The 12,661-nt window shown below is 53.8% G+C and overlaps 5 protein-coding genes across 5 annotated transcripts; 2 read left to right on the forward strand and 3 right to left on the reverse strand.

Annotated features, from left to right (window-relative positions):
- Positions 1-1,513: 1,513 nt before the first annotated feature.
- DICSQDRAFT_150137 (uncharacterized protein) lies at positions 1,514-2,495 on the forward strand (the record flags this gene model as incomplete). The annotated part of the gene is made up of 3 exons (XM_007370288.1): positions 1,514-1,832; positions 1,895-2,345; positions 2,402-2,495. The coding sequence occupies 3 exons, from the start codon at positions 1,514-1,516 to the stop codon at positions 2,493-2,495; spliced, it is 864 nt and encodes a 287-aa protein (XP_007370350.1).
- A 402-nt stretch (positions 2,496-2,897) lies between these two features.
- Positions 2,898-3,820, forward strand: DICSQDRAFT_140795 (uncharacterized protein). The gene is made up of 2 exons (XM_007370289.1): positions 2,898-3,452; positions 3,516-3,820. Exons 1-2 carry the CDS (start codon positions 3,146-3,148, stop codon positions 3,773-3,775), a joined length of 567 nt encoding a protein of 188 aa, XP_007370351.1. The 5' UTR covers positions 2,898-3,145; the 3' UTR covers positions 3,776-3,820.
- A 559-nt stretch (positions 3,821-4,379) lies between these two features.
- On the reverse strand, positions 4,380-4,998 carry DICSQDRAFT_140796 (uncharacterized protein). Its single transcript, XM_007370290.1, has 3 exons — positions 4,725-4,998; positions 4,589-4,669; positions 4,380-4,511 (listed from the first exon to the last, which is right to left on the reverse strand). Exons 1-3 carry the CDS (start codon positions 4,860-4,862, stop codon positions 4,464-4,466), a joined length of 267 nt encoding a protein of 88 aa, XP_007370352.1. The 5' UTR covers positions 4,863-4,998; the 3' UTR covers positions 4,380-4,463.
- A 615-nt stretch (positions 4,999-5,613) lies between these two features.
- Positions 5,614-7,667, reverse strand: DICSQDRAFT_174454 (uncharacterized protein; the record flags this gene model as incomplete). Its single annotated transcript, XM_007370291.1, has 3 exons — positions 5,614-5,996; positions 7,002-7,585; positions 7,651-7,667. 3 exons carry the CDS (start codon positions 7,665-7,667, stop codon positions 5,614-5,616), a joined length of 984 nt encoding a protein of 327 aa, XP_007370353.1.
- A 3,728-nt stretch (positions 7,668-11,395) lies between these two features.
- On the reverse strand, positions 11,396-12,016 carry DICSQDRAFT_150140 (uncharacterized protein; the record flags this gene model as incomplete). Its single annotated transcript, XM_007370292.1, has 2 exons — positions 11,396-11,529; positions 11,986-12,016. The coding sequence occupies 2 exons, from the start codon at positions 12,014-12,016 to the stop codon at positions 11,396-11,398; spliced, it is 165 nt and encodes a 54-aa protein (XP_007370354.1).
- Positions 12,017-12,661: the final 645 nt, after the last annotated feature.

Genomic DNA, 12,661 nt, shown 5'->3' on the forward strand with positions numbered 1-12,661 from the left:
GGCTACACTCACACACGTTCAGTACGATACAGTGTCCCTACATATACCCGCTGGTCATGCATGTATCCGAGACAATGGATCCCTTGTACCTATGCGTTGCGGGCATCTGCCCGCTCTAGGGGCGGGGGAGGTTCTGACGAACGGCGGGGATACCGCCGGGCGTACTCCTGACCGCAGCAAGAGGCGGGTCCCAGGGACGCAATCGTACCCATTGGGCGGCAGGTTTGCAACCCGTACCCTAGCCTTCACTGGCCAAGGGTGGACAGGCGGCCACAACGCATAGGTACTGCGCCCTGCTACTCACCATTCCACCACTAGCGTACCCTTGCACCCCTCCTTCCGGTCATCGCCTAGCACTTCCCCTTGCCCCGTTCGCCACCGCTACTTCCCCACCACACCCCCCTAGTTAGCTCGAGCCTTGTGCTCACCATGTACAGCCGAACACCCACTTCTTACTCACGTCGATAGTATTTGTAGTTTAAGGCCTACCATGAGGCGCGGCCTCGCAGGGCAATAAACGGGATCTAGAAAGAAAGAAAGAAAAGTCAGCAGATGGCCGGTCCCCTGTAACGACTCGCCGAAGAGCTCTCGCCGCATGCGATGGTGCACATGTGGAGAACGTTAACGTTCGCCTTTCGCCGTATTGGTGGTGGACAATCCCTAGTACTATGTGCCACGTAGATCAGTTGGATCAGACGGTAGAGTTCGGGCACGCTGTGGGCGTCAGCGACATGGGAAGAGACGCTGGGGAAGTTGCTGCTCATTGGCTGGACCATCGTAAAAAAAGGAGGACAGCCAATCAGACACTCATCCGGCTGAATCGGAATTCAGAGGCTCCCACTGACTGTCGAACCTCCAAACCTTCCGTACTTAGATCCCTCGGTCGCTTTCTGACCTGCATAGTTCCATGAGGCATATCGAACACTGAGATAGCCGGATGATGACATGTACGTGGTGCGCTGCATTTGCCTCTATCCTCCTCAAAGCGAAGCGATATATGGGTCAAGGAGGGATGATAAGCGGAATCACGGTTTCGAAGTCGTTTCGAATGGACTTGGAGGAATAGTTGGCCGTTCCAAGCGACTGGAAAACGGGTAAGTAAACGTGGTGAACTTTGGTGGTACAGCCACAGGACACGGCTCGAGTGGCATAAGTTTTCCGATGGCAGGGCTCTAGATCATCGGAACCCATAGGCTGACTTCCGGAGACGTGCACTAAGACCATATATTTCTGGTGGTCCTCGTAAACTCGATCTAGGATGCGCGATTGTCTCAAAAACTCCGGTTCTCGTCTGCTGCCAGCGGGAACTTTATGCAACTGTGAGTAGCTAGACCGAGTCCGCCGGACTCGGACTCTATAGACCAATCGTGTACCGGCGTATGCCGTATTAGATAATACTGTGTCGGGTGAGGGCTGATACGGACGGGCCTGCATCCCTACGTGTTCTTCCTCATCTCGACCAACGCACGCCATGGCCTTCCAACTATCTCGCGCCCTGCTCATCGCGTCTTCTATGTGTCTTCGAAGAGCACTTCACACAGACCATACTTCAATCGCCCGCGAACTATTCAGAGCATCTCGTCTCGCAAAGCACAGCTCCGCACTTGGCGAAGAATACGAGGCAGCTCGGCGGGCGAGCTACCAACAGTACAAGAACGTTCGTTCCGCAGCGACGCAGCTTCGTGATGCCGCAAGCACAAGACATCATGACGCGGGAAGCCTCCCACCTGAGGATATAGAGCCCAGGATGGGCCATATCCGGAAGTACTTGGACGCGCTGGAACTGGAATACAAGCTGCGAAAGGCGCACCACGCTAAATACGATGGAGATCGTGAGTTTATTCGCAGTACTTCAGTGTATACATGCGCCTAGACGAATGCCACACGCGCGTAGTTGACCAAGGTCACCAGAGGAGGCTGCAAGCGCTTGAGGAGCAGATCTGGCATCATAGAGACATACTTCGCATCTTGACTTCCCGTCTGCGGCAGCATCTGGCGGAAACAGAACCACAAAAATCGCTCGACCACCTTCCCGAGCTTCTTCCCGAACCTTGTCCTCCTTCGATGCTGGCCAGGAGGCGTGATGAGGCGCGAGAGAAGGGACTCCGGACCTTGCGTCTCGCCAAGTCCGTGCGCACGCATGCTCCAGTCAAGGAGGAGAATAGGCATCGAAGAGGACCAAAATCTGACGGATCACACGAGCACGCCTCTGCAGCACCGCATATAAGAGGTCTTCTTGGGAGGCTACGCAGCAAGGGAGGACCAAGCGGTGGAGAAGGGGGGACAGGAGAGCAAACTCGGAAACCCGAACGCAAGTTGTTTGCGGTGGCGCGTTTCTTGCAAAGGTGCGACATCTTTGTGTCCAGTCCATTGAGACATATCCTGAACATGACGTCGGCAGCTCCGGGGTGAATGCGCATCTGAAAGAGCGTAGACCTAGTGCAGGAGATCGATCATCGCGTCGTCTAGACCCTACAAATGATCCGGGATCATAGTCTCCATGAGGCTCGCCTCTTGTATCGCTTGGTGCAATTCGAGTTCGTGCCTTGGATTGTCCGCACCCCGCAAACGGACTGTAGGATCAAGTGCTTGATACCATTCAAGGTGTCGATGGTTCACTGTTCCCCGAAACGACTGATTTAATGAATGCCCTGATGTTCATCCGTATACCCTAGAGCACGGTGTTGATAGCTACTACTATGGCGAAGATCTCGACGAGTGTCTCGCAAATTGAACTACTCTTGGCGCCCCATCCGCTTAGCAGCCTACTACAACCGCTGGCGATAGAGACAATCCAGGTGGGCAACGTTTTGTGCTGACTTGGCGCCCTCATACTCAATCGGTCGTCTCGGAACGCTCCAGGCAGCTGTGCTACTGTCAGGATACAGGATGAGGTGCGCAGCCCGCAGAAATCGCTCATCTAGCAGTACACGCTACCTGGTCATGCAGTATCGCACGGCGATCCGTTGACACTCGGGTTGAGCACTTGGCACTACGCCACCACACGTACATTCGCATGCCACATCACACGACCGGAGGTGTGGAGGATGCAAGCGTTCGCGCGCTGACGGGCTCCTTTCGCAGAGATGTCAATCGTTGAACCTTAAACAGCACGGGCGCGCTTCCTTTCACTCTACCATCACGGATGTCTCACAGCGTATGTCACACCCTCCTCGATGGCGGCGATACGCGCTGCTCAGCTGCTGTGAGACGAGGAAGACAATCTTGCGGCAAGCACGCCGCTGCGTATGACGCAAGTTACAAACGCTACAAGAACGCGGAGAACGACGCGAAACTCCTACGCGCCGCGGCGCAGACGAAACGTAGCGATGTGCATACTCTCCCCGCAAGCGAGATCGAAACGAGGATCAAGAATGTCCAGGTGTACTCGGACGCGTTGGAGCTCGAACTGACACTTCGAAGGGAGCACGATGCGTATTTCATTGGAGATCGTCAGTCGAGTGACACCTGCTCTTTGCTTCAACACGATTAGATACTCATCTGCACGTCTATAGCTGACGAGGGACACCGGAAGAGGCTGCAAGATCTGAAACAGCAGATCAAACATCACCGCGATGTACTTGCAGCGTTGCACGCACGATTGGAGATGATGCATCCCGCCGTTAAGCGCACGTCTCAATGCAAGCGCCGTCGTGGTAGCGTGGCTGGTATCACCGCGGAATCCGCGCCTCCCGATCCTCAACCCCAAGCGACATCTCATCATAATCCAAAGCGGTACAGGCTAGCACAATCAAATCGAGGTAGAGATGAGTAGAGATGAGCGCAAGAAATTCGAGGAGGGACATGAGCCGCGTTCAACCACCCCTGCTCTTGGTCCCCAGAAGAGGCCCTCGCAGGCGTTGACAATCTTGGTCTCTGTTGGACTGAGCGATGCCGAGTAACAGAGGTCGATGTGATGCGGACAGGTGATCAGTCCAGGCAGGATGTGGTGGCTGAAGTGTCGCGAGGCGTTGGGGTGGTACGAAACGAGCAAGAGGAGCGCGCGAATGCGCCTGAGGATGGCGGCGCGTCTTCGGAAGGTGCGGATCCGCCCTGTCAGACGGCGAGGGCTCTTCAAGCGTTGTGTACGCCGTTGTCTCCCACAATTCAAGTGGACACAAACGAAATGACGAGTTCGCCGTCTCGTCTCCGGATGTCGGGCGAGTACACCCCGACAGACCACGAGGGAGCGCACTCAGAGCACGAGGACGGGGATAGCGAACGGAGTCATGGTCTCCCAGAGCATGGCCGGAGGTACTTGCACTACGCCCTAGCGGCCATCCTCCAAGTAAGTTCTTCGAAAGCTGTCCATACGCGAACTAAGCTCACCTTCAGAGCCTCAACTCGCTGTGTTTGCGCTCATCCGCAAATTCTACACAGGCAATGTTCGCAAGGATCTGTGGCCAATGATCGCGCGAATGTCAGCCGTTTTGCGTAGGCCTTCAGCACCCTAAGACGTAAGCTCAGCACCGCAGGAGAGCCTCTACTAAATCCTGAGCGGACTCACTTGGGTTCGTAGACGCAGTTGCACGTTATCATCAAATGTCGTACTGTGTCATTCACGAGTCCACCTTTCGATTACGGACAGCTCGGATATGACATCAATCTCTTCCGTCATTCGCTGCCTGGCTAACATGTGCCACCGTGGGTGATTATACTGGCGTCGCGCGTGAGCATTGATCCGTACTTCATACCCCTTCGCTGATAGCTTATTGCGGGTAAAGACTCAGTGTCATGTTTGCCTCTCGATTTCTACTCGACTTGTGCGAAGTTGCCGAATGCCATCTATATGGGTATACAGGGCAACTTTCGACATTGGCCTTGAGCACACAACCGACGAGCAGCTCGGTGGTCTGGCGCATCGAGAGGTAGCTGACGGCGATCAACGACGATAATACGTCGCTTGTGCAGTGACGATACGCGTCTTCAGGTGCTTAGCATTCCTGTAATCTCCAGTCGACAGTTACTACTCAGATATAGAGAGAAGAGTGCAGTTCTGGCTCTACTCTATTCCCGAGTTTGTTGATTCGCGCTAAAGTTATAGGACGACAGGCTTGAGGGTCTGCGAGAAGGCATAGGTTAGCGCAACGGAGGAAGGAGCCAAGAACATCCTATCTCACATACCCCTTTGTCACATCAAGCCTGGATGTGTATGGGGGAGGAGGATCATCCGCCAGACCGGTCATACTGGATCCAGAGCGCGAGAGGCGAATAGAGAAGGATCTCCCGAACCGAGTTAGCGAGCCGAGTAGCATCGTAGTCTTGCCAGCTGCTCTCCGATTCGACTCGGCAGGCGGAGCGGTAGCTCGTAAGCTCGGGGGCATCGGTGAACCATTCGAGTTGTTCCGATCCAAGGAGACCGAGTATATAGTGGCACGATTAGAGGCGTTAGACATAATGGTAGGATCTCCATACGTGGTCGTTGTGGCATTGGCTATCTCAGGTGTGATGCTGAGGATTGGTGGACGCTCTTCGACTTCAACCGCGAATGACGTTACTACTTCAGGACTACTGAAGGCTGTAGAGATTCTTCGAGTCATTCCTTCACTCCATCGAAGTGGACTACTTACTGTTTCGAAGCCTTGTTTTGTTTTTGATCTTCCGGGCACAGAACTAAACACCGAACGCGATGCCGAGGAGGATGACGCCGCCGAGAACAGTGCCAATGATGATGCTGTCGGTCGATGACTTGTCATGAGACGCCTCCGATTGATCACTCCCTGAGTGATCCGATGCCGTCGAGTTGCTGTTTGCGCCGCACAACCAGAGGTAGTCGAGAATATAGGGCTGTTCGGATGAAGTCTGATTGACGAAGATCGTCAGGTTGTGGGGACCAAGGCCGGAAAGGGGTTTAGAACTGAACAATTGCTGATTCGGGATGCATTCCGTCGTGGATCCAAGATTTACAGCAGTGGGCAACGACCCGTCAATCGAGTAGGAAGCCAAAGGAGGGGAAGGCCCTGGGGGCACAAGGCCGAAGACAACAATGCTAGAGGCTGTCGTGCACTGATCAGCGACGCGTCACAAGATTGGAAGAACATAAGAACCGCTGAACAGGAGCGAGACCGAGGAACCGGCTGTGTTCGTGAAGTGGAGAGTATGTACAAGCCCGTTGGGATCGCTGGTGGTGAATTTCCATCCGTTTCTGTACTGAAAGGGGCTCAAAGACGTGCCGAAGCCAAGCAATATGCAGGTTGTTCTGACTCCTGAGGTCCATTGCTAGCAAGATACTAGGCGTCTATATGACACGCGGCAATGGCCTGCCCTCATGCGAGAAAAGTGAACGCGGGAGCAAGAGGGCCGTCATGATGTTTCACTCAGATGAATCCACGTCGGAATTGTGTGGGCATGTGAGGACTTGCGCACATTTCTGGCCCCGCTAAGAATGTCAACAAGTCCGGTGAGCACACACATGTGACGATTCTCTAGAATATGCTGCGCACATAGTCTTGAGTACAGAGATACGTTCATCATGACCTACGGATCATGCTGAGCTCATCAGGATCAAGTAGATACAAGATAACGTCTCAGTCATGGGGCACTACGGGTGCAAAGTGGGGCGCATAATAAATAAAGTACGGCATACAAGCGAATTGTGACAGAAGCAACGTTGAAGCCGGCACGCTTCCCATGAATCTAATCGGTGCATAATTGGTCAGAGATCAGTATCGACGGCGAATATGAGGATGTCTTGTCTTTGTGAGGTACCCCGAGTGCTCAAGAGCGGCTTTTCCTGGTACCGTTGCCAGGATGCCAAGATGCATAAGCATCCCCGAAGCAGCGACCCTTTTGCTTCCGAAGGTGACGCTGCAATGCATCTCGACGGCTGAAGGTCTCCCAACAACCTCCAACCATATCTCGGATCACTGGTGTGCCTCTCATCAAGTCATCGGGTAGCCCCTTCTGACGCGCGACGTCTCTGGGATATCCGCAACACGTCCAGAGCGCGACGTCCGACGGCTTGTTGTGAGTAGCAATGTGGCGTTTGAGGTCTACCATACGACGACGTCCTTGGACGTAGCTGCAGTGTGGGCACTTCCATCGGTTGATGGCAGCGGTGTGATGTGGAGGCAAGGACATATATGGTGGGTCATCGGAGAGTTGCTGAAGCGACGAGGGGAGTGTGGGGAAGGCATAAGGATAGGGATAGGGATCATCCTGGGAGAAGTCGCAGCATTCAGTGACCGCGCTGAAGGACGCGTCGATGCCGGAGGTGGTGAGGAGAGCCAAATCAGAGGAAGGGTAACCCTGGTGAGACTCGTAGAGGAGGTTCTCCTGCTCCTCGAGACATGACGGGGCGACGTTGTGGTCGGCGCCATCGGAATCGTTGGTTGGTCCGCTACGAGGACAAGTGTACGGATATCCTGCCTCTGGCTCGGATTGTGAAGAGTAGCCATGAAGCGCGTAGTCCGCGTTTTGGGAAAAGTAGGAGTAGCCGTCTGGAGGGGTCGCTAGAGATGGCATGCCAGTAGCGTACCATGCAGCAAGATAATGATCCGTTGGAATAGATGCGGCGGAGGAATTCGTAGAGGTATGGGCTGCGTTATAATAGCCTTCGTACTGAAGCGAGATATGGTCCAAGAAACTGGTCAGACATGCAGAACGCTGTTGGTGAGTATCATGACTGAGATAACTGCCAGGCTGACGTACAAGTCCTCCATGGCCATTGTCAGTAAGTTTTCACCAACGGTAAGAGCAGGTACGTTCCCCTCATAGCCATATAACGGTGTACGTAGGTGAGGGTGATTTGGAGGGTGGCTCGGTGGACTTCCCTGGAAACCGGATACGGTGACATAGTCGAGGTAAGTGCTATCATACTCTGTTTGAAGGAAATCCGGGTAAGCATGGCTATCCGTGGGAGAGTATAGTTGAGAGCCATTAACTGGCTCCATCCATGGAATGCCGCAAGCGACTCGGAGGAGACAGTGGTCGAGTCCACTGCGGATAGGAGAAGGACGAGTAATCTGAGAACGCAAAAGCCATCGCATTCAATGTGGTCCGGATTTTATGATGCTCGAAGAGACATCGGGGCGCCATTCTGGTATGGAAGTAGAGCGCAATAAGGCAGACGAAGGGTCCGCAGAGATGTGATCTGGAGATACAGTCAGCAGTGGCCGACGACAAACAACAGCAAACCATGACTTCGGCGCGGAGCAGCTCTAGGCGCCTGTGACCACCCATCTACTTCGCGACCACAATTCGCAAGCCTCCGTCCTTCCCTTCACATCAGATTCCCTTCTGGCTAGAATCTACATCAGAAGGCGGCGCATATGGTTATGTCAAAGGTTCCATTTTGGGGTATCCGTAGTACCGCAGAATTGGTGACCATCTCAACAGGCAGCGTAGGCGTTCCGTGTCCTGGAGCTGTTCGACTCGGGTCACGCAGAATTCTCGGCTGAGAGGTGATACGCGGATTCGGAAATATTCGAAGGCGGGCTGTGAGAAAGAAAACCCACGGTCCAAATCCAAGTCATTCCTCCGGACGGCCGGGCGGAAGGGGCAAGCAGTCCCCGGGATTCTCGAATGTACAATCGTCACAGCGGATGCTGGTATGGAGGGGCAGGCCCCTGTGTATATTTGCTGGCTTGGTGTCATATCACTCGTTCGCGCCTCAAACGTCGTGCAGTATACTAATTGACGATCCCAATATACGCAGCTCTATGCTCAACCATCGAAGAGAGCCTTTCCGGTCTGCAGAGACCGCCTAGAACATGCATTGGCGTTTGATTTCAGTCCAGCGGAAGACATCCCATTATGGAGGACAATCTCAGAGTGCATGTTTCTGTCGCTAGTACCTTATCGAATGTTTACAGTCTTCAGATCCCTCGGCATGAGCACCATGGACGAGGTGTACGCTTCCAAGCTATCACTCAAACGTCATCCTACGGGCACGCATGATATATTAATTGTTGGGTCTGGATAAGGCAGCAGCAAAACTTTACGCTCGCGAGAAGTGACAGCGGAAAGCCGATTGAGGACAATATATCATCATCACTGCCCAGATTGCAGGTCTCACCTCAGCGAAGCTCACCCTATTTAGTTGTCAGGTATCGAATGGTACAAGCCCGGGGTTCCATGGATACTCTATTTATCCGACGCCAAATGCTAGTACGTGACCATAGCCTGTGGACAGAATATCAATTTTCTTTGCCTGCTGCGCGGTGGACATCTGCCTGTCTAGGCCAGAAGGAGCCGGCGGAAGCTGTCTTGGAGGAGGGCTTCTGGAACGCCGGATTCCTTCAACCTCAGGACCTTGTCTACCGTCCGGCCGAAAGCCTAGACATTGCACTCGTCTTCCCCGCGGGAGCCATCGGACCAGGGACTGCGCATCCGTAGCCCCACTAATGGGCGTGTCTACCATATTCACGAATCGGTAACTTCGCATCGCCGATGCATCGCTCCACTCGGGGGATCTGTTTCATCCACCTTCCTGAGGTCCGTAGCAACTATATGATAGGTACGTACTCCTTGTTCCTGCCGTTATTGTATGCCAATCGACATCACACAGCCCGCAGTGAGCGCAACACGGCAGAGCGTGAAAATTTCGTGCACTGACAAGTTGGAGAGGATAAGGACGGTCCAGGTGTCACATTTTCGATAGGGGATCCAGCGAGGTTGTCACGGCGTTACGGCAGCCGAAGGCGTGCAGAGACGCATCCGGGCTCTGCCATTACATCGAGAGTCTTCCCGTATGTAGATTTCTACCTAGTGACATAGATATCCACGACGTGCGAACGAAAAAAAAAAGCCTTTACTTGGGAGGTGTCAGCGCTAAGTGCGAACGAAGCCGATGGAAGTACTACATGCCTGGCCCACATCGACCTCGCATCGGCCTTCGTTCACCAAAGCCTAACCAGTTCTTCGGGATTGCCTGACGCCGCGGTCGTCGAACGCCGTCATCACAAGCTTGACACCAAGACGCAGAGGATTTAGTCATCAATTGGGGCAGCCATGGGAAGGGCTTCAACATCTTGGCGACCGCGGCTGGAGTGCAAGAATGTGTCCGGCCACAAGTTGCCTCGGTATGCGGCTCCACCGAAATCCCTACAACTGAACCAAGTCGCGTTTAGGCAAGATGAAGGTACGGATTGACACGACGGACTGAATAGTTCATCGATAGTGTAGTCGCGATGACGCAAGGAAACCGATATGGCAGGCTCCTTGTGCGGCGGCTGGGGGGCGAAGAAGGGGATAAATGGAAGAACCAACGGCGAATACTGGCTTCTGGCGGGACCACTTGGAGGCCCGAACCACCTGTGGAAGCGGCCGGTTCGAAAGAATGCTCTGCGGTCTAAATCACAGTCAGAGTCAAAGAGCAGCAAATGACATTGATTCGTTGTCGAGAAGAGCGAAGAAATGAGAGAGAACGCGCAGACTGTCTGACAGCATTGAGTATGGGCTCTGCATCGGCTCGTCGTAATTACGTCTCATAAAACGGGGTCAAAGAAGCAACTCACCAAGCTCCAAGTCGACACGCAAGCCCCACTGCCGTTCAAAGCTCCCATGATGCATGTCAGTGAGGTCGCAAGTATCTAGTGATCATAAATCCAGAAGATTGGAGTGCTGAACTTACGGCCTCCCTCGGAGATAGGAAGATGGTCTCGCGCCTGACGTGCGACCATCTGCCGAGGACGGGCTTCGCCATCCCAATTGTCCCAGGATGGACCACACGAAGATGAGCCTTCTGAGAAATCAACGGTCTCGTTTTTGACAGGGGGGGTATAGGCGGCTTGGTAGAATTGCCTGGATATCGCGAAAATAGGTCGTCCGATGACGCCCCGCAAGTTCGAGCGCACCAGACTCGGGCCTAGAAATTCACATCATTTGACAACTGCCTCAAGTTAAGTTCCGGGGACTGACCGGCATCTGTGATTCTGTGGTAGCTGCTCAGCAGCCGTCATGACTTGAGTTTAGAACCGTTCTCGATGCGGGAGACAGTGTATCGATTCATTCCTTGAACTATCCACAAGCGACCTAATTCAGGCCGCGCAGAAAAGCTCGCATCACCGTTCGGGCCATAAAGAGACTGGTCAGGCACATAGGGAATGCTGCTGCACTCAGGAGATAAATTACGGCCCCCCGATCTGCTTCCTCCCTGCACAGCAGCGTAGCCATCTAGCCACATTATCTGATATGTGGCAGCGTCCCCTGAGTCAGATTGCGCAACACGTCCCAGGTGAGCTTCAAACCGACTTATGCTCGAAACAGTCTGATGCATCGTGCGCAGCAACGTAACAGCGTCGAGTCGCCTACCGGAAAGAAAAGCTGGAGTGACTAGTCATCAAAAACGTACCTCTGATGGTGGAAGTGGCTTCCAGTGAAGACGAAGTTCATCTTCATGTCACGGCTCCCATTTCGAGTATGCATTGACCGTCTTCGTGGGATGCCACGGCCGTCAATGATAGGCAGCCTTCGGGGCAGGGTTGTTTCGTAGAAGGGAGTGAGGTATCCGGAGGGGCCGCGCGCCGTTGACAGCAGTGCGACAGCGGTCGACCTTTCCCGTGAGGTGATGACCGGATATCCTGATATCTGCCAAAAAGGTCATTGCCCAATTTCACGTATCCCTTCTAATCGGTTATGAGTATAGAAGATATAAAGCAATAATCATCATCGAGAGATTTCTATGGGTCTTGTGGAGGCCGTAGGGCCTACCGATGCTGACTGCCGGCAGCAGGTGGAGTCGGCTGCACCGGGCGGCTAAGTGCTGGAGAGCACAGACGGAGAAGCGGCGGAGGCGGCAGCAGTGATTGAACTTATGTAAGTGGTTTCTGGACTTTTCCAGTTCTATGGTTCTGTCCGGAAAGAGTGTTCCCATGTCATGCATACGAAGAAACGGAACCCGGATAAACGGCGATGACATGAGTGTGACATGTTTCCCTCACGGCGCCTCCCTCTATAGGAATGGGGACGCCTTATTGTTATCAAGTCCGTCAACTCATATAAAGCGGTAATGATTTCGGTGTATACACATGAGTATAGACTCACCATCCCATACCAGTGACCTCCACACCGACATCATCGGCAAGCGCATCATCAAATGGAGGCACTGATGATTTACGCTCTAGTGGCCCGCAGAGAAGAAGCAGAGCAATGAGGCCTAGTGTGATCTTGAGGATATCAATAGAGTCCTTTCGCAACCGATTCAAAACCGGATTGGGTCCCCCCAATCACTGAACTGGTGGTGCAGTGGATACCTTGTCAAGCGCGCTATTGCACAACGATTATTGGCGGTCGAAGGGATGTGCGAGGGACCCACCTCAGCTGATTCTGAACTGGGAGCGCTGACAGATTGAACTACCCCACCGGTTTCAAATCGCCTGCGAAAGAACTTCAATATGGAAGCATCGGAGGGAGAGGACGTGAATGGCGATGCGCGCGGCGGCTCCGTTTCCCCGGAGGCACTGAACCAAAAGCGGACAGACGCCCGTGATCTCCGGCGTTCACCTTGCTGCGTTCGACAATGACCGAAGCGCACATCTCAGAGCACATTGCCCCCATCCGACGATGTGGAGACCCTCTGGCTTGCCTAGGATAACATATGCAGCAGTCATGGGGGAAACGACGTATCTCTGACCCCCGGATCCTCCCCGCCTCGCTCTACCCCTCACAACATGAATTTCTACCCGTGCTACAGTTCCTCTACCGCTTTCGCCCCCTCCGA

Source organism: Dichomitus squalens (genome assembly GCF_000275845.1).
Source record: "Dichomitus squalens LYAD-421 SS1 unplaced genomic scaffold DICSQscaffold_65, whole genome shotgun sequence".
Taxonomy (NCBI): Eukaryota; Fungi; Basidiomycota; class Agaricomycetes; order Polyporales; family Polyporaceae; genus Dichomitus; species Dichomitus squalens.

Coding starts and splice junctions, on each gene's coding strand:
- DICSQDRAFT_140796 (XM_007370290.1), bottom strand. CDS start 4,862: ATGCGCCAGACCACCGAGCTGCTCGTCGGTTGTGTGCTCAAGGCCAAT. Junction 4,670..4,724: donor AGGCAAACATGACACTGAGT/CTTTACCCGCAA, acceptor ATCAATGCTCAC/GCGCGACGCCAGTATAATCA. Junction 4,512..4,588: donor AGATTGATGTCATATCCGAG/CTGTCCGTAATC, acceptor GCGTCTACGAAC/CCAAGTGAGTCCGCTCAGGA.
- DICSQDRAFT_140795 (XM_007370289.1), top strand. CDS start 3,146: ATGTCTCACAGCGTATGTCACACCCTCCTCGATGGCGGCGATACGCGC. Junction 3,453..3,515: donor TGCGTATTTCATTGGAGATC/GTCAGTCGAGTG, acceptor GCACGTCTATAG/CTGACGAGGGACACCGGAAG.